Source organism: Rhamphochromis longiceps, linkage group LG3, assembly GCF_057381845.1.
Source record: "Rhamphochromis longiceps isolate RC_006_pf linkage group LG3, R_longiceps_female_GT1.1, whole genome shotgun sequence".
Classification (NCBI taxonomy): domain Eukaryota; kingdom Metazoa; phylum Chordata; class Actinopteri; order Cichliformes; family Cichlidae; genus Rhamphochromis; species Rhamphochromis longiceps.
In genome coordinates this window covers 19311180-19337997 of record NC_140559.1, presented here as the reverse complement: position 1 = coordinate 19337997, position 26818 = coordinate 19311180, and the positions used below count along the sequence as shown (strand labels likewise).

Below are 26818 nucleotides of genomic sequence, written 5' to 3'. Positions count from 1 at the left end.
TTTTATCAGGGATAAAATACATATACTTTTTGTGTCCCAGCTGAGTAACAGGAGAAGAGTCTGGTGGAGCAACAGAGGAACAATTTCAGCCATTTGGACTCAGCTCAGCCACTACAGAGGAAAAAATGACTTCAACACAGAAGGTGAGAAAAATATCACAGTTACACTGTTATTGAAACTGCACAGCTTGTTGGTTTTTAAAAACATGTTAACAGCAGCTTTATCTTTTCCATCCCGGGCTCCTCCATATATACACAGAATCTACATTCACAACCAAAAAACTCAGATGTTACAAGAAGATACAAACATAATTTTTATCGGCACACATTGAAACAACAATATCAAAAATTGATTCAATTTTTTATGAGTAAAATATTTTCTCCACTTATCAATATTTCTTCAATATGTATTTTTCATTACAACTGTCATTGTAGCACATCATTCAAATGTGATACTATGACCAGAAGGTGGTGGAAACACACCTACAATGTGTTTGTTGACATGTTTGATTCCGCTAATAGACGGAGTTACAGTTTGTTCCACGACTGCATTTCACTCACTGCCTCTGTTTGTATCTCTGTCACTGCAGGACCAACATGGAGCGAGAAGTCAGCGCTCCCAGGAGGCCGACAAACCTCACAGAAGAAAAGGAGAGAAAACCTACAGCTGTGATGAGTGTGGGAAGGATTTTAGCCGGGGTGGAGACTTGAAAAGACACCAACTCATCCACAGTGGATTTAAACCTTACAGTTGCGACTTGTGTGGAAAGTCTTTTACCCGGGCTGAAAGCTTAAAAACACACCAACTCATCCACAGTGGAGTTAAACCTTACAGCTGCGACTTGTGTGGAAAGTCTTTTACCCAGGCTGGACACTTAAAAACACACCAACTCATCCACAGTGGATTTAAACCATACAGCTGCGACTTGTGTGGACAGTCTTTTACCCAGGCTGGAGACTTAAAAAAACACCAAATCATCCACAGTGGATTTAAACCTTACAGCTGCGACATCTGTGGAAAGTCTTTTACCCGGGCTGAAAGCTTAAAAACACACCAACTCATCCACAGTGGAGTTAAACCTTACAGCTGCGACTTGTGTGGAAAGTCTTTTACCCAGGCTGGAGACTTAAAAAAACACCAACTCATCCACAGTGGAGTTAAACCTTACAGCTGCGACTTGTGTGGAAAGTCTTTTACCCAGGCTGGAAACTTAAAAAAACACCAACTCATCCACAGTGGATTTAAACCTTACAGCTGCGACTTGTGTGGAAAGGATTTTACCCAGGCTGGAGACTTAAAAAAACACCAAATCATCCACAGTGGAGTTAAACCTTACAGCTGCGACTTGTGTGGAAAGTCTTTTACCCACGCTGGAAGCTTAAAAACACACCAACTCATCCACAGTGGAGTTAAACCTTACAGCTGCGACTTGTGTGGAAAGTCTTTTACCCGGGCTGAAAGCTTAAAAACACACCAACTCATCCACAGTGGAGTTAAACCTTACAGCTGCGACTTGTGTGGAAAGTCTTTTACCCGGGCTGGAAGCTTAAAAACACACCAAATCATCCACAGTGGATTTAAACCTTACAGCTGCGACTTGTGTGGAAAGTCTTTTACCCACGCTGGAAGCTTAAAAACACACCAAATCATCCACAGTGGAGTTAAAACGTACAGCTGTGACTTGTGTGGAAAGTCTTTTACGTAGCATTTGGGCTTAAAAAAAAAAACACCAACTCATCCACATTGTAGTTAAAGCACACTACTGTGAGTTGTGTGGTAAAGCTTTTGCTCAAAGTCGAAACTTACAGAAGCATCTAGTTACCCACTCTGGAATTAAGGCGTACAGCTGCGACTTTTGTGGAAAAAGTTTCAGCGACAAACACTACCGAAATAGTCACCTACGGATTCACACTGAAAATGATGTTTCCTGCTGTGATCAGTGTGGGAAACTGTTTACAACAGATGCACAGTTACAACAACACATGTTTAGCCACACTGAGGAGAGACCTTATAAATGTGACCTGTGTGAGAAGACTTTTAAAGCTCCACATCAGCTGAATAAACACCAACAGATCCACACCAGAAAGTAACTCTACAAGTGCAGTTACTGTGAGGATGTATTTACCTTTTTATCCTGTATTTTTAACCTGACTGTTTGGAACAAGTCTGATCAGTAAACTTACGGAGTTATACTGAATGAATTGTTTGGAAAATTGAAGAGTCATTTTTGTTCAGTAAGCTCAGTCTTATAATGTAAACAGTAAAAGTAATTGGACGTTGGCAGAGATGCTCTTTGTTTCAGGCGACATTCAGGATAAAAATAAATAAAGCAGAGCAACACAGATGGATCCAGTTCTCAGCCCTGTCGTCACTGTGGTGGTGGGAAAGCGTTTCTTTGTAAGCTTTGTGGAAAAACTTCCAATCATCAACTGGACCTAAATCCACATCAACGTAGCCACACTGGAGACAAATGAACTACTGCAAAGAATGTGGGAGAGGCTTCCACACACCAAGTACATTAAAAATACATGAACTCTTCCACAGTGTGTTCAAAAAGCACATCTGTGACTAGTGTGGGTCATCCTTCACCACTGCACGTGAGCTCAATGAAAAAGCATAAGGGAATCCACACAGGAGAGACACCATACAAGTGCAGACACTGTGACAAAAGCTTCTCACAATCAGGTCATCGTAACAAACATGAACGTACACACATGGAAGTGAACTTCAGCTGTGACCAGTGTGACAAGAGCTTCAGGAATCTCAGTTCATACTCCGAACACAAACGATCCCACGCTGTAAATAAACTGTTTCACTGTTACCAATGTGCAAAAACCTTCACTTCATTATCTGCTCTGTGCAAACATCAGCCTGATCATGCAGGACTGAAATCACTGGATCACAATGAATCTGAAGAGAGAGAAAGATCCTCTTCTGGTTTCAGGCTCAGACTTAAAAACCTTGAGATCAGGCTCCACAGAGTTCAGATGGAATCTCCTGTAAAGAGTGTCAGCTGATGTCACACTTGGATCTGATGAGGTAGCTCTGATTTCTGGACCTGCAGTGAATAATCCTGAATGTTACATTTAGGAAGCTGCATGTATAGATATGCATAACAAGTTTGTTTTTTCCTTTGAGGGATTTTAATTCTCTAAAATGTTATCCCTGTTACATTTTAACCTTTGTTCCCTTAGGACACAGTAGTGTTTAGTAGTTGTACTATTAAAGTTATAGGAATGTCTTTTCTTTCTTTTTTTTAAACAAACTGGTATTCTATCAAAAATCAAATATGGATATGTAAATCATTTCTTTTATTTGAACTTTTTTAGCTTTTCCAAAATTAACTTATTTTTTATGTATTCATTGCATGTTTCACCTCAGTTAAATTTCAATCCTTCATTCATATTTAAACTCTTGCTGTGGTAAAATCTTCTCTTAAATCCTTTTCTCCCAAAACAAGCAAATATTTTCACAGCAGTTGCTCTTAAAACTTCCAAAATGAACTAAATCTGTTCACCAGCTTTGAAACAACACTTTATTATGAAATTTATCAGTTCCCAGAGTCAGAACCAGACACGGAGAAGCTGCATTCAGCTTTTATGCTCCTTATATCTGGAACAAACTCCCAGAAAGCCTCAGATCAGCTGAAACACTCAGTTTATTTAAATCCAGGTTGAAGACTCACCTGTTCTCAGCTGCATTTGAATAAAGCACCAAATCCACACTTTTAAGCTTAAATTTCAAAACTTACATTTAACTACTGATTTTATCTACTGTTCTGATTTTATCTGTTTTGATTTTATATACTGTGTTTGTTTGTTTGTTTGTTTGTTTGTTTGTTTGTTTGTTTGTTAATTAGTTAGTTAGTTTATTTGCTTGTTTTAATCAATTTTAAATCATGCTTTTTATTTGTTTTTGTTTCTAATGTCTCTGTAAAGCACTTTGAATCACCTTGTTGTTGAATTGTGCTATACAAATAAACTTGCCTTGCCTTGCCTTGCCTTGCCTTTATGTCCAGAAAAAAGAAACTCAAGCTGAACTGGTTTTGGGCTGTATTTCCATGTAATACCTTTTTTTTCCAGAAGATGGAGCAGTGATGCTGTGTAACCTTTATTTAATTAGGGAAAGAACACAATATTCACAGTGGCAGCAAAGAACTGTTAAAAGTTAAAAACAGCAGCACACATCAGAACCATTTTAAAGATCACAGGTGACTACTTTTAGTTAATTTAAATCCTATTAAACATCTATTTTTGGCTCCTCCTTTCACTTTAGTGTATTTACTGTATCCTTGAAGTCCACGTTGTTTTTTTTAATGAATTCATTTTGATCCACATGTTCTGCAGCTGTTTTCCTTTTGATTTGAAGTTTGCATTATGAAATCCTGATACTGTTAAAGCATCAGTTATATTTGATGAACTCTGTGTAAAGTTTATTAAACAGTTTGGTGTGAAAAATAAAGAAATGGTCTCACAGCAAGTAGTTTGAGCCATGATTTCCGATTCAAACTAATTTAAATGTTTTCAGTGGTACATGTGGAGGTTTATCAGAGGAGGAGACTTGGCTGCTCTCGGCACAGTTCCTGCAGCTCATTAAAAACTCTGAAATGATCTTCAAGGAAAAGATGATTAATTTTTCTTAAAAACAAGATGTGGGCATGAAGTTTTAACATGAGTGTGTTTAAGATGCATTGTGATTAGCATCTCACACGTTCCAATAAAGCAGATGTTCCTGCATTGCAACAGTAGTTTGCAGATGTGGTCATCCCCCGATCATCTGCAAGACTCTCATGCAGCACCAATTTGAAACGCAGCCTGGAAAGTGCGTTCATGGCCCTACAGGTTGCCTAAGCACAAGAGACAAATTGTGCAAAAGGAATTGGCTGAAATGGTGAAAATGCTGTTATCATAGGATGAAATGAGGATTTGTTCCTCAGTGTTTGGTCTCCTATGCTTACCTTTTCTCCAGATGATTTGTCGCAGTTGAGAGGGGCCAGTTGTCTTTAAGGTGCTTCCAGGTAATTAAGAAGTGAGTGCAGGGTTTGTACCATTCATCACACTTCTGTTAGGTTTGTTTGAAGACTCGGGCATTTTTCAGCACCTGCTGTAGCGATAGCTGCGTCCTCACACTGCATATGCTGTTTGCCACCTGGATGATGTTGTCATTCATAGTGATACCACGGTGGAGCATGTGCAGTGGGTGGTCACAGTCCCTAAAGTGTGTGGTTGGATGGAGGGACGTACAGTATTTGGGTACAATTTGGGAGCTGGGTATGTGCATCCACACATGGATAAAACAGCAGCCATCGCATCCTGCCTGTGTCCCAACGCAAAAAAAGAACATCCTGATAATAATGAATTACAATATTCCCGACAAGAAGAAATAAATGCATGAATGAGTTTTTCAGCATCACTCTGGGACAGGATATTTCTGATTTTCAAGATATTGCAGCAATGGAAGAAAGCAGTCATAAATAATGGCTTAATATTTCCATTAAAGGAGAAATCCTGGTCAAAATGACTCTAAGATTCCATATAGTGTTACTGGAGGCCAAGGTATTGCATCCAGAAAAGGATAAAATCCGTAGCTGTTGATAAAATTGGCACAGAGCTTCCCCCATGCATTACCAAAGATTCACATCAAACTCATTCTTGATTGCTTTAATGAACATTTTTTTATTGTCACAGTTTGATACTGATGATTTCTTGTGAACACTCCTTTAGTTTAAACCCAGTGACAGTATCAAGTTATTATGTTTGTTTTCTCCCTCCAAGTGAGAAAACATTTGATTCATTCAACCTTTTTACCTTTATTGGATTATGGTGACCTGCTTTTTATGAATGCACCTGCCCACTACCTAAAGAGGTTGGATACTGTGTACCATTGTGCTTTACGTTTTATTACTGGCTATGGAAGTCGTGTACATCATTGTTCTCTGTATGCTGCTGCTAAATGTCCATCTTTGCATATTCGTAGACTCTCCCATTGGTTGATTTTTATCTATAAATCTCTCCTTGGGCTGGTTCCATCTTATTTATGTGTTTATATGGGTAAAAACCACAACCAATACAACCTTCGTTCGAACAAAATCATACAATTGATTGTCCCAAAAATCAGAACAGAATGGGGGAAAAGGGCTTTTAAATACGCTGCCCCTGCTTCCTGGAATAATCTGCAGAAGGAACTGAAATTATCAGAATTGGTTACCTTGGGAGAGTTTAAGTCTGTCTTAAAGGAACGAGAGAACAGCTCTTTTACTCAGTGTGATTGTTTTTAATGTACTCTTTTTGTATTTGATCTGTTATTGTATATTTTACACATGTTTGTATGCGATATTGTATTTGTTTTAAATGTTATATACCTATGTGGTATGTGACTTTTGTTGCTATGATGCCAGGTCTCTCTTGGAAATGAGATTTTTAATCTCAATGAGATTTTTTACCTGGATAAATAAAGGATAAAAAAAAAAAATGTAAGTATCTATCTATACTTCGTCTGCATCCCTCGAGGCCCCATTTGAAGGCTGATTATGTCCCAACATAGGCCAGAATTCATAGCGCAGTGGTGGCTGTGGCTATTTTTTTCAAAAAAGAAAAAACCCCAGCAGATGGCTGAAGCGTGGTGGCCAAAGAATAAACTTTTAAAAGCAAGTATTAAATTTTAGATCACTTATATATCTGCAAAGAACGTTATAACATTACTGTTGGCTACATGTCCACAAAGTTATGTATAGGGGTGGGTTTTTAATTATCGATTTATCGATTAAAATCGGTTCTAGCTTGGATAATGTGATATCGATTCATTAAAATCCTGAAATGATTTTTTAATACAAATTTATTTTGACCAAAATGCCAGAATTTCAGGTTAAACCTCAGAAAATTTCAACAAATAACAACAACCAAACAGCTGAAATAGTAAATGAGAGCAGGAACACGATTCTGCACAAAGACGTAAACACAAAGCATGGATCCACCGACGGATCAGAATCAGCGAGATGTCGCCTTTCTCTCACGACAGCACGGACACGGTCGGGGCTGAAAGCCGACAGCCCGCTGATCCGTGCTTTGAGTTCACGGCCTTTTTCCACTAGATTCTGAAGCTGCAGGTTTTGTCTCTCTCCAAACAACATTGACTAAACCAGCAGCTAAAGAAGATCCAACCCTTCACATAAACATCGTCATGAACTTTTGCTGTTTTACTTCCACAACAATAAAATCACACTTCATGCACAGCTCTCTCCCTCTCTCTCTGTCTTTCTGTCTATGTGTACTTCAAGAACAGTTTCCCGTCAAAAAAAATCAGTTTTCTGCATTATTCGCTTGTTTATTACGCACAAGTCTACCGTTGTTTACAGCGCTGTCGGCCTCTGTTTTTTCCCTTTTACCTAATTTTGAAAAGAAAGTCTCATTTCTGCTGTTCAATAGGCTACTGAACAAATTCAAACTTTTTAAAATTATGCGAAATTTCAAAACGCTTAGCTGTGTCTCTAATAAAACCTCTGTAACTTTGCTCTGCTTCACTTCAGCAGCATCAGCTAAGGTTCATATGTTGATTAATGGTTTTCTTTCGTTTTCGATGTACTGCTGAATATTTTTATAAAATCCCAGGCCAGGAAAATCAACTTCGTGTTTTTTTGTGTTTTATCTTCAGCTACTTTGACACAAAGGCATCTGCTGTGATGCTCACACCTTTGATAGAGTCTAGCAAGTGTCAGCTTTTTTTTATAGATATAAAAATATGGAAATGTATTGATGCAGGACCTGAAGGATGATATATGGAATGTGGAATATCTGTCCATGCAGACAATATTGATTTGTAACTTAAAATTTGTTATTTTAACTAATAATCTTGTCAGCATAAAGTTCTTTATTTGGAGCACAGATCTACAAGAAAGATAAGTTACTGAAACGCGCTTGTGCTTAAATTCCATATGACTCTTTGGCAATATTGTGAGTAATGTTAAACTTAAATATCATCTCTGCCTCCTGATCTGTTTCCTGCTGCCTGCCACTGAAGACAGTGGGGAGAGGTAACAATTAAGCAGTGCATTTACAGTGGCATATAATGTCATCTTTTCTCATTACAGTCCACTTTGACCAGCAGGTTTGTGACAGTTGGCTTAACATACCGAGCCAAGGAATCTAAATATACATTTGGCATTTCAGTGGGGCTACCAAAAATCATCACCTCAGTCTTTTTATCATTGAATTTTAAAAAGTTAAGAGACATCCAAGCCTTAATGTCATCAAGACACTGAAGTAATGGTTGTATGGAATATGTGCCTTTTTTATGTAGAGGGACATATATCTGACAGTCATCAGCATAGAAGTGAAATGCAATGCTGTGTTTTCTCAGTATAGATCCAAGAGAGAGCAGATACAAAGAAAAGAGAAGGGGGCCTAGAACTGAGCTCTGTGGGACACCACACAAGAGAGGAGCGGAGGACGACACATGGTCACAGAGACTGACACAAAATGTTTGCCCCGCCAAGTAGGACCTGAACCACTCAAGTGCCCACCCAGTGCTCCAAATGACAGAGTAAAATGCATGATCCACAGTATCAAATGCAACTGTCAAATCTAAAAGTACAAGAACAACACAGTCCCCAGCATCAGTGGCTAAAAATATGTCATTAAAAACTTGTAAAATGGCTGATTCAGTGCTATGAAAGGGTTTAAAACCAAATTGGAAAACGTGTAAAACATTTTGCTTTTTCAGGAAGGTCATTCATTGACTGTCAACTCTCTTTTCAAGAATTTTGGAAAGAAAAGGTAGTTAGAAGAAAGGCCTGTAATTTGCAAGAATCGTAAGATCAAGAACAGGTTTTTTTTAAACAGGTGTTTGACTACAGTATGTAAAAATTTTGGGGGCTACATCTGACAATGTGGATGACAAAAATGACAAAAATGGATTGAAACTGAAAAATGGTTTGAAACCGAAAAAAAAAAATGTAAGTGAAAACAAAAAAATTACAGTTTCAATTAATTGTTTTTCACTATCAATTTTTTTTCGGTTTCAAAACAAGATTTTTCAGTACATTTATTTCAGTTACAATATTTTTTTTCGGTTTCAATATTTTTTTTCGTTTTCGCTTCAAGGTGGCATCGTTCTGATTCCATATTGTCCTCCCCACGATGACGTTTTCATCGAGGCCAAGGAAAAGAGTTTAGGAAAAGGAGATTGGCGCTACTTTTGAAATAACACTCCACTGGGTTACGTTGTGCAGCTGAGTCACGTGACTCAGCAACAAATCACAGCGGAGTCAGATAAGGGGGCGGAGCAAACTGTGTGTGCAGGAGAGGAGTCGAGCAGAGAGAGCTGCTTTTCTACGAAACGGTTGTAAAGTAGTAAACTTACAGGAACATATACCACTACCAACGTTGGGATTCATTTCTGCATCGATCTGCACACCCTTGTCTCCTGGATCGTAGCTGAGATCAGCGTGAACCACGTGGATCTCTGCTCCCTGATCTGTTTCCTGTTTTTGGAAAGAGTTCCAGCTTCATCACGGAGTTTCTCTCGGTTTGTGGGCTCGTCTAAAGGTAAGCATCGAGCTAACTTTAATGTGGGTTCAGTTTATGTTGAGTTTAGCTCTGTTGAGAATATTAGATTGCTTGGTAGACATTGGAGTTAGACAGACTGTAGAGTTTGTGATTGCTTGCAACATCATAATATGGCGGTTGCTGGGGGGAAAGAATACATAAAGAAAAATAGTCTTTGAATATGAACAAAAGGATGGGGTGCAGGGCAGGAGAACAACCAACCCCCACCCCAGGACATGAAGCCACAGGTACAAGCGTGGGGGAGCGCAGTAGTGGAAGCTTGCTGAGAAGGAGGCCAAAAGGCTTTGGAGCGTGATGTCACAGGGGTGGGCGTGGAAAGGATTTTGGCCTGACGCGCCATTTTCTGGGGCAAAGCTCAAATATGGGCTCAAAATGTGATCATAAATATTTTGTACTTGTAAATCAGGATTTGTATGTGTATGTGTTTACGACTGTGCGTAAATCCCCCCTAATATTGGTATGATCTGAGCTCAGGCACTAAGCAGGACGGGGCAGCTACTGCCTGCGAGTTAGTGAATGGTAAATGGCCTGTATTTAGAGAAACTGTGATATTCTGGATTAGGCTCTTTAAAAAGATCAGGACAGAAGGACGTGGATAGGTGCCTTTATTGAACAGCAGGACATCACACACTAACTTGTTGTTTTCTTAGCGTGCAGAAAACTACCCTTTTTGTTGTTATATAGGGTATGTTATGTAGGGTGGCTGTGGCTCAGGTGGTAGAGCAGGTCATCTACTGATCGGAAGGTTGGTGGTTCGATTCCCGGCTTCCCCTAGTCTGCATGCCAAATATCCTTGGGCAAGATAATAACCCGAAATTGCTCTCCGATGCATTCATCGGAGTATGAATGTGTGTGAATGTCAGTTGTGCTTGTGCGAATGGGTGTGAATGGGTGAATGCACAAGTTGTGTAAAGCGCTTTGAGTTCTCAGAAGAGTGGAAAAGCGCTATATAAGAACCAGTCCATTTACTGGTCAACCAAGAACTAGCCCTGTAACAGGCACTTCTGTATTTTACCACTGGGGGGCAACAATTCACTCTATTACAAAACTGTTTTTGTTCATCTGTTTATTTTTTTATGAGCTTTGTTTGATTTGTTGAGTATCTGAGGCTGAGACCACGGGACTGTAAAAACATGATTGTTGGCCTGTATTTATATAGCGCTTTACTAGTCCCTAAGGATCCCAAAGCGCTTTACATATCCAGTCATCCACCCATTCACACACTGGTGATGGCAGCTACATTGTAGCCACAGCCACCCTGGGCCGCACCGACAGAGGCGAGGCTGCCGACACTGGCCCTCTGACCACCACCAGTAGGCAACGGGTGAAGTGTCTTGCCCAAGGACACAATGACCGAGACTTTCCAAGCCAGGGCTCGAACCGGCAACCTTCCGATTACAAGGCGAACTCCCAACTCTTGAGCCACAATCGCCCCGCAGTGACGATGTGATGGGATTTCCGGCTCTTTCAGCTCGGCTCACTAAAAAGAGCCGGCTCTTTCGGCTCCGAACCGGCTCTTTTCGGTTGTTTTGTTGCTTTAATTAATTTATTATTAACAAAAATATAAAATTATGCACAAAAGGAATTACTAATGTAAAAAAAAGAAGTGGTTTTATTTATATATGTTTATATATAAATATATGCGGATGTATATGCATGTACAAACTCCAAAACACATTTCTAGCGTTAACTGAACTTTCAAAACAGCTACCTAGATCACTTAAATTACACAATTGAAAGCATGTGTGTATTGTTTATGTATTTATACACAAGCACTCATATATATTCAAATAATTTAAAAAAAAGTTCATTTACCTGTTACTACCACACACCAAATCCGGTCGTTGGTACTTGCTGGCTTGTGTGGCCACTAGGTAACAAAAGCTCAACACTGCGCCCGAGCATCCTGGACCACCTCTGTTGTGTTTTGTACGTGTTTTGGAGTTTTTACGTGCTTTGTCTCTAGGGGCCACTGTAAATATACTTTTATTTATTCACTCCACACAAAATGTAATAAATAAATAATATAATACAAAAACCAACTATTTACATTTCAACTTTTAACTATTTAAATTTTCAGCTTTTTTCCTTTTAAACAAATTTAAAGTGAAAGAACACAAAACACTGCAAACCACAACACAATTAAATATAAATTAAAATATGAAAACAAAAAGAACATGCACATTCTCTGCCATTTGGGCCTGCATGAATAAACTTTCTGAATCCTTTATCATCCGCAACTGAATATAGTTTTGGATGATTACTATACCTTTCTAATGTGACGTTGATGTCCCTGGCTGTTTCCCTCCGGCTCCGGAAAAAAAGTGCAAGAGAGAGAGAGAGAAAAAAACCCGGTTCCCAATAAGGAGCCGGCTCGCGTCGTTCACTCCAAAGAGCCGGCTCTAAGAGCCATTTCGTTCGCGACCGACACATCACTACTGCAAGTGCGCTGTTGGAGAAACGGAGCTAGGCAGACAGAGGAGAACTGAAGATTGACCAGGTACCAAAGTAAATCATTCATACTGTACAAAAAATGTAAATATGACGGTGTATCACGAAAGATTGATATCAAACTGATCACTTGACCAGTATTACGTTACTTGCTCTTCAAGTTAATCAACAAATGGCGAAATGAAAAGCCGAACAACAACAATGCTGTTTCTTTAGAGAGTCTTAGCTTACATGTGTGTTTATTTCATATTTTCAGTTGTTTCCCTCCACGGCTAAATAAATCTGTTTCAGTAATGCACTGATATACAAGAATGGACATAAGGAGCTTCTTTCAAAGAAAAAACTCAGGTAGATATTATTTTATATATTATGCTTTGTATGTTGTTCAGTATATCTATGCAAAACAAGAGGACTTTCAATACACAGCAGTATATTCACAGTTGAAACCAGATATTTACATACACTTTATGGAAAACACAAGAACATTTTTTTACTGTACAACATCAATTTAGAGTAAACTTATTTTGTTTTAGATAAATAAATATTGAAATATCTTTTGACTTAGTTAAATGTCAGAATAAAGAGAGACAGAGCTGTCTATTTTAATCACTTTCATCAAATTTAGGAGTACATATACACTAAGTTTATTGTTAATTAATAAGAAAACTCCAGACGATTCCATTCTGCGCTGAAGAAGCTTCTGATAGGTTAGTAGAGTCCATGTGAGTAAATTGGTGGGACAGCTGTGGATGCATATAAGACAAAACACAGAGCCTGTTTCTTTGAAATGGGAAAATTAAGAGATATCAACCAAAACACCAGGAAAAGGATTGTGGAGCTCCATAAGTGTGGCTCAATTTTGAATACAATTTGGTGCCATTTAAAATTAAGAAATACAGATAGTTTCTCTCTTTACTCTTAAAGTTAACAAATATGTTTTTTTATATTTATCAATCTAAAAAAATAAACATTTACCGTATTTCCCGGACTATAAAAGCGCACCTGAATATTAGCCGCACAAGCTAAAATCAGGAGAAAATCCTGTTTTGTACATACATTAGCCGCACCTGACCAAAAGCCGCAGGTGTTTCAATGTTGACTTATCATATGTAAGAGAATATGCACAAAGCGAATTGTCAGGAAAGAGATGGCTGTTTGGAGAAACACCCCTTTTATTAATATTTTGAAAAACAAGTTATGGGTACATATTTGCATAACTTTTTAGGTATATGTACAAGTAGCGGTAATTACAAGTACGAAACATGTACTGTGCTTCATGAATGAGTAACAAATGTAGTACATAACAATAACCTACAGCACACCAGAAAAATAGATTCGGACTACCTTTTAGGCTCAGGTGCAGTGACACGGCTTTAACAAGAAGAAAAGTCAGTCATTCACCACCATCTTCCTGCGCACTAAAACCACCAAAGTCCTCTCCTCCAGTGTCGGATACGAACAGGCTCAGGATGGCTACGTCATCCACTCTCAGCTTCTTTCCTTCGTTGTCACTTTCAAAACCAAAGAAATCCTCATTGTCAGTGTCGGAGTCGAACACCCTCAGAAGGGCCGTGGCGGTGTCCTCCTCTCCATCATGCAGCAGTCCAGCCCTTCGACATCCGTTGGTGATCATGGATGTTTTCACACTTTTCCACGCTGTCAGATTCCAATGGTGGAGTTGAGCATAACTTGCTTTTCGCAAGTTTATCGCCGCTCGTCATCCACGACTCCCGCTGAACGCGTAGCGTTAATTTGAAGTTTGTTTTTTGTGCTACTTGTACAGCACTATGTTGCCTGGCGGATGGACACGTGACCAACATACCACTCTTGAACCCCGATACTGTGTGTCTGATCACATGCCCTTCTGCCAGGCAACGTAGTGCCGTACAACAGCGGAACAAACAAAACAAATTGTCTTACGATATGATAAAAATCATGGACAATCCATAGAAAAGCCGCACCTGACTAAAAGCCGCAGGGTTCAAAGCTTGTGCAAAAAGTAGCGGCTTGTAGCCCGATAATTACGGTAGTCTGATTTGATGTTACAATTAAAAAAGTGTATCTGTTTTGATCTGAAGAGTATGTAAATATCTGGTTTCAACTGTATATTTGATGATTGTCAGCACAAAGAGGGAGAGAGAGGAACAGAGAGGGAGAGAGAGGAGAATGAGGACAGAACAGTAAGGGAACAAGAACAGGTGAGAAACACATGTTAGTTAAATGGTTGTTTACCAAAATCCGTATCATAGGTGTTAGATTTGTATTGTTGATTGTCATTTATGCTTAGAAATATTTACTTATATATGCTTAGAGGTACTTGTGTATCTCGTACCTAGTGTTTCTTTTCAGGTTTGTTATTTTTCAAGTTATATATTTATTAAGTTATGCAGGCATATGAAGGTTAAATAATTAAATAAACTTTTCTGAATCTAAATAGTGTACTTTTGGTAGAATTAAAAAAATAAGTGTAGTGCGGGTCTATGATGATTTTTAGTGCTACTATCATCTAGTTCTGATTCTGGTTCTGTCTTGGTTAAGTCCTAAGTGGTCCTGATTTTGAACTGTTGTAGTCCTGTTTTAATTCCGGATCAGTTCTGGATCTGGTTGAATTGTGGTTTAGTCCTCGTGTCTTGATGCAGCCCCAACTTTGTTCTGCCTTGCTGCTTAATTAAAAAACTAGTTTAAGGTGTCCTGCATATGTGATATATATTTTTTCCTATATGAAGTCATTCTTTTTTGAACAAAATTCATAAGAAAGCCTATTAATCTTTCAGTCATTTCTACCCTCACTTAATTTCCTTTTGCTGCTCAGCTCTCACACAGTGGCTCAGTTATGCTCCAATTAATCTTTCAGTAATGTCTACCCCCCCCCCCCCCCCCCCCCCCAAAAAAAAAAAAGAAGAAGAAAAAAAGAATCCCACATCCATACTACCCTTTAGGGCTAAGCCCCGGGTGTTTCAGATGTCTGCTTCCGAATGAAATACGGCAGTGGAGTAAAGACCCAGAGTACTTACCGCCACTGTCCTACCCCGATATCTTCACGTATCTTGTTAACCCTGACCCTAACCCTCACGTTCGGATTTCGGAGTGCCCTATGTTTAACGTTGGTAACCAGTCTGGATTTGTTTGATTCATTTCATAGGCAGGCTTCCCTACAGTTGTGCGAAAGAGTTAGCAAATCGTTACATAGCACGTATGTCTCCACAGTCACTCAATTCTATGTTTGTTTGCAATTTCTATAATCTCCAAGAACCCCAACGATAATATTATTAAGCTATAAAGAGTGATATGAACGTACAGAACTTGCCGGAGTAAAAATGTCTGGAGCACACCAACAGATATCTGGAGATGGAAGCAAACTGGATATCAAGCTGTCGCATGGCTGCTATCCAGGCTAGATGCCTTCGTTTTGTAAGGTCCGCCATATAAGCTCCCTCATGATGCTTCCAGGTTGGGAAAGAAAAAAAAAGACAAACCTTTTTTAAGCTTATTCCACAGCCGGCAACACAGCAAGTACGAACCATGGCTGTTGTGTGTGCCTTCGCTCCTTTTTCGCTTGCGCTTTGTTTGGACCCGGAAAATGGCGCATCAGGCCAAAATCCTTTCCACGCCCACCCCCGTGACATCACGCTCCAAAGCCCTATGGCGGTGACAACTCTTCCACGGTAGCAGGTAGGATTTTTCTATTTTTGTTGACGGCTAGTTTTACCTTTCCATACGGATGGTCTGTTTATGTTTTGATCAAGAGCCTTTTTTGGGCACCTGAAGAGGAGAAGTCCATCTTATGGCCAACCTCTGACTGTATCTTGGTCATATTACCCAGCAAAACCCAGTATCCAAGTTCATCTGTAACAGTCCTTTTATATACTACAGGAAAAATGAAAATAAATAGTTTATTTTGATGCATTATAATATTTCCAACAGTGTAATTTCAGTTCTAAGGATCCCAGAAACAATACGGAAAAGCATAAAGTCAAACATCATCATCATCATCATCATCATCATCATCATCAATTTATTTATTTATTTATTTATATAGCACTTTAAAAACACACCTGGTTGACCAAAGTGTTGTACAATACTAATATGCACATGACTTTTATGAACATCAACATAGGCTTATAAGGCCCACAAAAATGACGTCACTTCCGGTTTCGGGCAGGTAATGGCGGACATGCAATACTTTGCACTGATGTATATGCCAACGTAAGAAGTGTTATGAACATCGGCAACGCGTGTTTCTGGAATATTATGTTTTTGTTGCTGCAAGTGCTTCTTATGCAAATTTTTCTAAAGCTATACAGGGAGTGCAGAATTATTAGGCAAATGAGTATTTTGTCCACATCATCCTCTTCATGCATGTTGTCTTACTCCAAGCTGTATAGGCTCGAAAGCCTACTACCAATTAAGCATATTAGGTGATGTGCATCTCTGTAATGAGAAGGGGTGTGGTCTAATGACATCAACACCCTATATCAGGTGTGCATAATTATTAGGCAACGTCCTTTCCTTTGGCAAACTGGGTCAAAAGGAGGACTTGACAGGCTCAGAAAAGTCAAAAATAGTGAGATATCTTGCAGAGGCATGCAGCAATCTCAAAATTGCAAAGCTTCTGAAGCGTGATCATCGAACAATCAAGCGGTTCATTCAAAATAGTCAACAGGGTCGCAAGAAGCGTGTGGAAAAACCAAGGCGAAAAATAACTGCCCATGAACTGAGAAAAGTCAAGCGTGCAGCCGCCAAGATGCCACTTGCCACCAGTTTGGCCATATTTCAGAGCTGCAACATCACTGGAGTGCCCAAAAGCACAAGGTGTGCAATACTCAGAGACATGGCCAAGGTAGGAAAGGCTGAAAGATGACCACCACTGAACAAGACACAAGCTGAAACGTCAAGACTGGGCCAAGAAATATCTCAAGGCTGATTTTTCTAAGGTTTTATGGACTGATGAAATGAGAGTGAGTCTTGATGGGCCAGATGGATGGGCCCGTGGCTGGATTGGTAAAGGGCAGAGAGCTCCAGTCCGACTCAGACGCCAGCAAGGTGGAGGTGGAGTACTGGTTTGGGCTGGTATCATCAAAGATGAGCTTGTGGGGCCTTTTCGGGTTGAGGATGGAGTCAAGCTCAACTCCCAGTCCTACTGCCAGTTTCTGGAAGACACCTTCTTCAAGCAGTGGTACAGGAAGAAGTCTGCATCCATCAAGAAAAACATGATTTTCATGCAGGACAATGCTCCATCATATGCGTCCAAGTACTCCACAGCGTGGCTGGCAAGAAAGGGTATAAAAGAAGAAAAACTAATGACATGGCCACCTTGTTCACCTGAGCTGAACCCCATTGAGAACCTGTGGTCCATCATCAAATGTGAGATTTACAAGGAGGGAAAACAGTACACCTCTCTGAACAGTGTCTGGGAGGCTGTGGTTGCTGCTGCACGCAATGTTGATGGTGAACAGATCAAAACACTGACAGAATCCATGGATGGCAGGCTTTTGAGTGTCCTTGCAAAGAAAGGTGGCTATATTGGTCGCTGATTTGTTTTTGTTTTGTTTTTGAATGTCAGAAATGTATATTTGTGAATGTGGAGATGTTATATTGGTGTCACTGGTAAAAATAAATAATTGAAATGGGTATATATTTGTTTTTTGTTAAGTTGCCTAATAATTATGCACAGTAATAGTCACCTGCACACACAGATATCCCCCTAAAATAGCTAAAACTGAAAGCAAACTAAAAACTACTTCCAAAAACATTCAGCTTTGATATTAATGAGTTTTTTGGGTTCATAGAGAACATGGTGGTTGTTCAATAATAATATTATTCCTCAAAAATACAACTTGCCTAATAATTCTGCACTCCCTGTATGTGGAAGGAAACCGTGACCTAGGACAAGCTAATGGCATAAGATGTAAGTACAACTCCTCCGGTTTCACATGCCAAAAAAATAATTTTTGGTTCCAGTTCTACAGGGATTTAAAAATAGGTAAAACGGAGTGCCTTCTCCGACCGGTTGTAAAGGGTTAATTATATATTTTATGTAATAATTTATAAAATTTGGGTTAAAAACGATAGAAGACAAATGGCACTAGACACTTTTCTATTGTCCACATGATAGTGCTGGGCGATATGACGATATCTAATGACTTGTGCGCGCTGACTCCACTGACAAGGTACGAAAAAATGTCACGCTACGTCAATAGCGGTAGGTCTTCGGGGATTCTACGTCACGGCTGTATTTCATGCGGGTCCACATTTCCAACGCACGCTATTTTCTGCAAGTGCTGCTGCTTCGCCTCACAACGCAATCAGTCTCTATACAGTCTCTTCTATTTTGAGCTACTTTTAAGCATCTTTCTTGTAGTCGTCGTTACAACACAGTGTGTTTGTTTTGATTCATTTCCCCGGAAGATGGCGCAGCATTCCCAGCGTTCTGTGATGTCAACTCCAAAGCCCTATAGAGAGAGTAGTGGAAGCCTACCGCGAAGGGTGCGAAAGGGCTACATTTTCTTGCTTGTTCAATTATTTCCATCATGCTTTGACTGCGGCTGTAACCAGACCTATTCCAGCAGGATTTGTAAAAAGTGTTTTGCCAGACACACAAAGCCGGACAACTTTTGTTCTGAGTCTAAGAAGCTTAGAGAGAAAATGATCGGACTTCTCATGTGGCTAGGTGCTGTTGAGGTTCACTTTCTCTTGACTTCACCGATTCTTTTGATATTCCTGCTGGAGAAGAAGGGTCAGATGAGGCTGAAGTATGTTTCTTCAAAGCTTTATTACCACTGATCCCACTACATGCAGTCACAGCAAACACCAAGTGGTTCTGAGAAGTACTTCTCATACACACACCTTTATAGGCTGTATTCCAATTCAGGGTCTGCAGCCTTGGAGGATGCGGGCCACGCGGGAATCGTCCTCAAAGACCGAAAGTGAAATGCTTGTGTAATGGGACGGTCTGGCCTCCATGGTGCTGCTCAGGTTGCCTAGCAACCATGATACTAACCGCTGAAACGTTTCATACAGCATTGTTTGAAATGGAAGAGAAACAGTTTTTGTTCATCTGTTTATTTTTTTATGAGCTTTGTTTGATTTGTTGAGTATCTGAGGCTGAGACCGCGGGACTGTAAAAACATGATTGTTGGGCTTCATTTCTGTACTGAACAGTCATTTTAAGATTAGCTAGTAAATAACAATTAGCTAATGTTGTTCATGAGACTAAAGTTATCTCATGTTGGTGATGTAAATATTATACAGCCAATATTACAGTTATTATTATTATATTAATCATTATTAGTTATTACAGCATTGAACTTGAACTCTGTGTCAAATACTGAGCTTCAGTAAAGATTCAAGTTGCATTTATTTATGTCCTATCACCTTAAATCTTCACTCAAAGACAAGTATCTTTGACAGTGTTTTAGGGCTGCCACAAACGATTATTTTGATAGTCGACTAGTCACAGATTATTTTTGCGATTAGTCAACTAATCAGATCATCATCCATTGAACGTAAAACATACAGCTTATTGCACCAGCAGCATCTGCTCTTATATAACTATCATTAGCTTACAGCTTTAAGTGTTTAAGGTATGTGCTAACTAAAAATAAAGACAAGATGATAGTTTATTAAATTTTAATGAAATTTGCAGATTGTTTCGGTGAAGTTTAATAAACTCCTTGCTATCTAAAATATAACAGGACACTGGAGTAAATTCTCCAGCATCTCACACTTCTGATGATCAGCTGTCTGCTTGAAGTTTATTCAGCTGTGTAAGAACTATAACTTTAATCTCAGCCAAACTGATTTACTCAGGAACAAATAAAATACTGAAAAAAGCCAAAAAATAACATTGTTAAGTTATCTAAGTGACTCATATATCATGTTTAACCTGAGTAGCGAAAGACGGCGGTGGGTTTAAAAACGATTTGCCGGGAGTCCAGTGATCTCATGGCTCTAGCGAGCCTTGCCCCCGGCTAGCTATCGAGCTAGTGGGTAACAGATGTCTCCGAAAACGTCGGAGCGCTTTTGAAAATATGTGGTGTCTTGATAAACTGAGCAGATATTTGAGGTTTACACAGCTACATTCTCGCCTGAAAACATGTTAAATGTTTATTTTGTGACCCAGAAAGAATAATAAGAGTAATATTAAAGCTAACTAGCTGCCGCCATTGTTGGAAACTGAGCTGGGCTCAGTGTTGCCAACTCCTCAGTAGGGAAAATCGCTATTGGTTGTCCAAAAAAGTCATTAGAAGTCGCTAAATGATGTCATCGCCTAATTTGCATAATTGGTCATGCTAATCTAATTGTAACCTATGTTGTTGGAGAGAGAAATAACATCATGGAAGAGACATAAAGTGAGTAAAAACGTCCTAAATGCAGTTAGTTTATTTAGAACTACAAATTAAATTTCTTTTAGCAATTATTGTTTTTTTTAATGTCACAATTCCAACCCTGCTCCTTTGCCCGGGCTTGGACCAGCAAAAGTAACCCGAAATAGGCACTCTGGTGGAGTTACTTTGTGTGTGTGTTTATAAGTAGTTTTAAACCTTGTGATTCACAAAACAGCATAAGAGTAAAAGAAGAACTGACTGCGTTACAGCACCCGCTGCTTGTTGAGAGTAGCGCTTTCACGTCTTTTTTAAGGGGTCTGAAAACTCTCTAAATATAGCGACCAAGTTGCTAAGTTGGCAACACTGGCTGGGCTGCGCTATGAATTCTGACTGGGACGGAGCTACTACTTCTTCTTCGGGGTTTAACGGCAGCTGGCATCCTTGTACATGCAGTGCTGCCATCTTCTGTTTCAGTCCGTTATTACACTCTTAAATCCTGCTACTTATTCCTGCGTCTTTTGGGATCTTACAAAGCTTCAAATGACGCGTCGACTATTAAATCAGTCGTCGACGATTTTGATAGTCGACGTAATCGTGACTAGTTGACTAATCGTGGCAGCCCTACAGTGTATATATAGATGTATCTGAATCGGAATAGTGTTTATTGGCCAAGTATATGTGCAGACACATACAGGGAATTTGGTTTCAGTAGATGGTGGCTCTCAAGCACAGCAATGTAAATCACACACACACACACACACACACACACACACACGTGTCTATATATACACATACATACACAAAGCTGTGTAAACCAACTATAAATAACAAACCTAAACTTATATACATAAAATACAGAAATGAATGAGGTGGAATGAATACTACAAAATGTACATAAGGTGCAGCTGCAGTCTGGCAGTGGGAGCAGTGTGACAGGTCAACTGTTAAGAAGGGAGATGGCGAGGGGAATAAACTGTTCCTGTGTCGGGTGGTCCTGGTCTGCAGGCTTCTGTACCGTCTGCCAGAGGGCAGCAGATCAAAAAGTCTGTGTCCAGGGTGTGAGGGGTCTGTGATGATTTTCCCTGCCCGTTTCCTGGTTCTTGAGAGGTACAGATCCTGGATGGAGGGCAGGGGGGTGCCGATGATCCTTTCTGCTGCCCGTACAGTCCGCTGCAGTCTGCTCCTGTTCTGTTTAGTGGCTGCTCCATACCAGACTGTGATGGAGGAGCACAGGACAGACTCAATGACCGCAGTGTAGAACTGGATCAGCAGCTCCTGTGGAAGAATGTATCATATATAAGATACAAATATTGTTATTTCATTTTGTTGGCATTACTAAATTTGGCTCAGTTCTTACATATATTTGTAACAATATATGTAGATTAATGTTGTTCGTGTGTAATTTACGTTGAGTAGGCTAACCACGTTATTACATTAATGCATGTAAGGTGAACTAGCAAACACCGTCATAGTTACATGGCTTTCTTCTTGTCTGATGGCAGATACTCCCTTCACCCTGGCCAAAAAGGCTAAAATGACCAAAGAAAAAATGGAAAACGGCTAAACATGAGAGGGTTTTGGACAAAGTTTGTGTATTTTCCATTGTTTAAGCACTGCTTCCAGCCAAGAGTGATACCATATATGCCCTATGGCTGCAGAAAAGGCTAACATTGTTATCTTTTTACAAAAAAAACAGCTGAACATGAGAGGGTTTTGGACCAATTTTGTGTTCTCCATTCTTTAAGCACCAGTTTGAGTACCGTTTAAGCACTGGCACCGTTTCAAAAGTACCAGTTTGGTACTGGTATCGGATAGGGCTGCACGATTTTGCATAAAATGAGAATCACGATTTTTTTTCCTTAGAATTGAGATCACGATTCTCTCACGATTTTCTTTTCCAATATAAATATTTATTGCACTTATTAACTGCACATCAACTTCGTAACAGTTGAGACTGAACATAAAAACAATAAATAAACATAAAAACAACAAATGTCTCACATTTGTCGTTGCTGCAAAATGTTGTACTGCTTGAAATTCCGTCTCCACCGTTGCTCGACACTGCGTGTATAGAGCAGGTAGTGCAACAATAGAAAAATAGTTGCGGGACAGCACTGTGTAGCGTTTGTCTAGGGTGTTGATCGTTTCCCTAAATCTCTCATTTTGCACAGTGTTGATGGGAGCCATATCTTTGGTCAGGTGATAAGTAATGGCCTCTGTAATTTCTTTGTGCCTGCGGGAGTTCGACGGGTATAGGGAAGCGCTGTATAAGGTTCCCGTTATTGATGTTTGAGTGGTTGACCGGGATGGATTTTCTCCTGTCACTTTCTCGTCTTCCCTGACGTGCTCTCCGATGTTTTTTCACTACTAATTTTAGCATCACACGGCACAGCTTCTGTATCACGTGGTATAAGACTCCGCCCTTGTCATTTGTTGAGCAGGAAGAGTGAGCGCTTGTTTTCATGCAGATTACGTCCTGGATCAAAATGCGGTACAGTCGTCGTCTTTTTTTTTCTTCTTTTTAAAAAATCGTTGTCATTTGGAAATGAGATCGCACAAAAGTATGAATCAAGATCGCGATTTTCTAACGATTAATCGTGCAGCCCTGGTATCGGATAAAACCTAAACGATACCCATCCCTACATACAACCACCCTTTACCTTCCCATATGGAAAAGAAATAGTAAAAAATTATATGATTTACTCATGAAAGTGGCCACTTTCTCATTACTTTCATACATTGTTTTAGTAAGTATCCAAAACATAGAAGTTTCATTATATAATTTTCAAGGGGTCTTATATCTGTTTTCACTCTTGTATGCTTTTCATACAAGTTTCACACAAGACGGATACAAACTTTATAAGATTTATATATATCCTTTCCATGTGGGTTGTCTGGGTGGAGTAGGTGGAATCTAATGAGGTGCTTCAGGTGGTACTGCTACCATTGAGTGTGAGCCGGACTTGTGGATCTATAGAAGTCCATATATACAGGGTGTAGCATCCACTGGGTAAAGGCAGTGATATGCAGGGGGGTCAGTGGCTTTTTCCCTTTCAGGTTCTTGTGACAACTGATGACTTTCTTGTTGTAGCTGCTTCTCAGTTTCCACATTGAAGTTTCATAGGTATTGTTGTCACTGAGGAGTTTAGTCATGTTTATTTGCTCTGCTTTTTTTTTTTTATCAGGGATAAAATACATATACTTTTTGTGTCCCAGCTGAGTAACAGGAGAAGAGTCTGGTGGAGCAACAGAGGAACAATTTCAGCCATTTGGATTCAGCTCAGCCACTACAGAGGAAAAAATGACTTCAACACAGAAGGTGAGAAAAATATCACAGTTACACTGTTATTGAAACTGCACAGCTTGTTGGTTTTTAAAAACATGTTAACAGCAGCTTTATCTTTTCCATCCCGGGCTCCTCCATATATACACAGAATCTACATTCACAACCAAAAAACTCAGATGTTACAAGAAGATACAAACATAATTTTTATCGGCACACATTGAAACAACAATATCAAAAATTGAACTCAATTTTTTATGAGTAAAATATTTTCTCCACTTATCAATATTTCTTCAATATGTATTTTTCGTTACGACTGTCATTGTAGCACATCATTGAAATGTGATACTATGACCAGAAGGTGGTGGAAACACACCTACAATGTGTTTGTTGACATGTTTGATTCCGCTAATAGAGGGAGTTTCAGTTTGTTCCACGACTGCATTTCACTCACTGCCTCTGTTTGTATCTCTGTCACTGCAGGACCAACATGGAGTGAGAAGTCGGCGCTCTCAGGAGGCCGACAAACCTCACAGAAGAAAGGGAGAGAAAACCTACAGCTGTGACTTGTGTGGAAAGTCTTTTACCCGGGCTGAAGGCTTAAAAAGACACCAAGTCATCCACAATGGATTTAAACCTCACAGCTGTGACTTGTGTGGAAAGTCTTTTACCCGGGCTGAAGGCTTAAAAACACACCAATTCATCCACAGTGGAGTTAAACCTTACAGCTGTGACTTGTGTGGAAAGTCTTTTACCCGGGCTGGACACTTAAAAACACACCAACTCATCCACAGTGGATTTAAACCTTACAGCTGCGACTTGTGTGGAAAGTCTTTTACCCGGGCTGAAGGCTTAAAAAAACACCAAGTCATCCACAGTGGATTTAAACCTTACAGCTGCGACTTGTGTGGAAAGTCTTTTACCCAGGCTGGAAGCTTAAAAACACACCAACTCATCCACAGTGGAGTTAAACCTTACAGCTGTGACTTGTGTGGAAAGTCTTTTACCCAGGCTGAAGGCTTAAAAAAACACCAACTCATCCACAGTGGATTTAAACCTTACAGCTGCGACTTGTGTGGAAAGTCTTTTACCCAGGCTGGAAGCTTAAAAACACACCAAATCATCCACAGTGGAGTTAAACCTTACAGCTGCGACTTGTGTGGAAAGTCTTTTACCCAGGCTGGAAGCTTAAAAACACACCAAATCATCCACAGTGGATTTAAACCTTACAGCTGTGACTTGTGTGGAAAGTCTTTTACGTATCGTGAGGGCTTAAAACAACACCAACTCATCCACATTGTAGTTAAAGCACACTACTGTGAGTTGTGTGGTAAAGCTTTTGGTCAAAGTTGAAACTTACAGAAGCATCTAGTTACCCATTCTGGAATTAAGGCGTACAGCTGCAACTTTTGTGGAAAAGGTTTCAGTGAAAAACAGTACCGAAATAGTCACCTACGGATTCACACTGGAAATGATGTTTACTGCTGTGATCAGTGTGGGAAACTGTTTCCAACAGATGCACAGTTACAACAACACATGTTTAGCCACACTGAGGAGAGACCTACTGCAAAGAATGTGGGAGAGGCTTCCACGCACCAAGTGCATTAAAAATACATGAACTATTCCACAGTGTGTTCAAAAAGCACATGAAATGAAAAAGCATAAGGGAATCCACACAGGAGAGACACCATACAAGTGCAGACACTGTGACAAAAGCTTCTCACAATCAGGTCATCGTAACAAACATGAACGTACACACATGGAAGTGAACTTCAGCTGTGACCTGTGTGACAAGAGCTTAAGGAATCTCAGTTCATACTCCGAACACAAACGATCCCACACTGTAAATAAACTGTTTCACTGTTACCAATGTGCAAAAACATTCACTTCATTATCTGCTCTGTGCAAACATCAGCCTGATCATGCAGGACTGAAATCACTGGATCACAATGAATCTGAAGAGAGAGAAAGATCCTCTTCTGGTTTCAGGCTCAGACTTAAAAACCTTGAGATCAGGCTCCACAGAGTTCAGATGGAATCTCCTGTAAAGAGTGTCAGCTGATGCCACACTTGGATCTGATGAGGTAGCTCTGATTTCTGGACCTGCAGTGAATAATCCTGAATGTTACATTTAGGAAGCTGCATGTATAGATATGTATATCAAGTTTATGTTTTTTCCTTTGAGGGATCTTAATTCTCTAAAATGTTATCCCTGTTACATTTTAACCTTTGTTCCCTTAGGACACAGTAGTGTTTAGTAGTTGTACTATTAAAGTTATAGGAATGTCTTTTCTTTCTTTTTTTTAAACAAACTGGTATTCTATCAAAAATCAAATATGGATATGTAAAGCATTTCTTTTATTTGAACTTTTTTAGCTTTTCCAAAATTAACTTATTTTTTATGTATTCATTGCATGTTTCACCTCAGTTAAATTTCAATCCTTCATTCATATTTAAACTTTTGCTGTGGTAAAATCTTCTCTTAAATCCTTTTCTCCCAAAACAAGCAAATATTTTCACAGCAGTTGCTCTTAAAACTTCCAAAATGAACTAAATCTGTCCACCAGCTTTGAAACAACACCTGCTGTGACTTTATGTCCAGAAAAAAAGAAACTCAAGCTGAACTGGTTTTGGGCTGTATTTCCATGTAATACCTTTTTTTTTTTTCTTTTTTTTTACCAGAAGATGGAGCAGTGATGCTGTGTAACCTTTATTTAATTAGGCAAAGAACACAATATTCACAGTGGCAGCAAAGAACTGTTAAAAGTTAAAAACAGCAGCACACATCAGAACCATTTTAAAGATTACAGGTGACTACTTTTAGTTAATTCAAACCCTATTAAACATCTATTTTTGGCTCCTCCTTTCACTTTAGTGTATTTACTGTATCCTTGAAGTCCACGTTGTTTTTTTAATGAATTCATTTTGATCCACATCCATTTTTAGTGGTACATGTGGAGGTTTATCAGAGGAGGAGACTTGGCTGCTCTCGGCACGGTTCCTGCAGCTCATTAAAAACTCTGAAATGATCTTCAAGGAAAAGATGATTAATTTTTCTTAAAAACAAGATGTGGGCATGAAGTTTTAACATGAGTGTGTTTAAGATGCATTGTGATTAGCATCTCACACGTTCCAATAAAGCAGATGTTCCTGCATTGCAACAGTAGTTTGCAGATGTGTTCATCCCCCGACCA

At 39.5% G+C, this 26818-nt stretch overlaps 2 protein-coding genes across 6 annotated transcripts in view; both read left to right on the top strand.

Moving 5' to 3' along the window:
• Positions 1-4078, top strand: part of LOC146673298 (uncharacterized) — a 32642-nt gene extending 28564 nt beyond the window's left edge. For 3 of the 5 annotated variants that reach the window (XM_085401721.1, XM_085401722.1, XM_085401723.1), the window contains 2 exons: positions 41-143; positions 590-1856. In XM_085401721.1, coding sequence (XP_085257847.1) covers positions 126-143; positions 590-1705 — 1134 coding nt within the window. In that variant the 5' untranslated portion in view covers positions 41-125 and the 3' untranslated portion in view covers positions 1706-1856. Of the gene's footprint in view, positions 1-9; positions 144-589 lie in introns of all 5 variants that reach the window. The other 2 variants (XM_085401725.1, XM_085401720.1) reach the window with 2 other exon arrangements.
• Positions 4079-9279: 5201 nt separating this feature from the next.
• On the top strand, positions 9280-26408 carry LOC146673297 (uncharacterized). Its single transcript, XM_085401884.1, has 3 exons — positions 9280-9542; positions 23558-23660; positions 24108-26408. Exons 2-3 carry the CDS (start codon positions 23643-23645, stop codon positions 24975-24977), a joined length of 888 nt encoding a protein of 295 aa, XP_085258010.1. The 5' UTR covers positions 9280-9542; positions 23558-23642; the 3' UTR covers positions 24978-26408.
• The last annotated feature ends 410 nt before the right edge of the window (positions 26409-26818 follow it).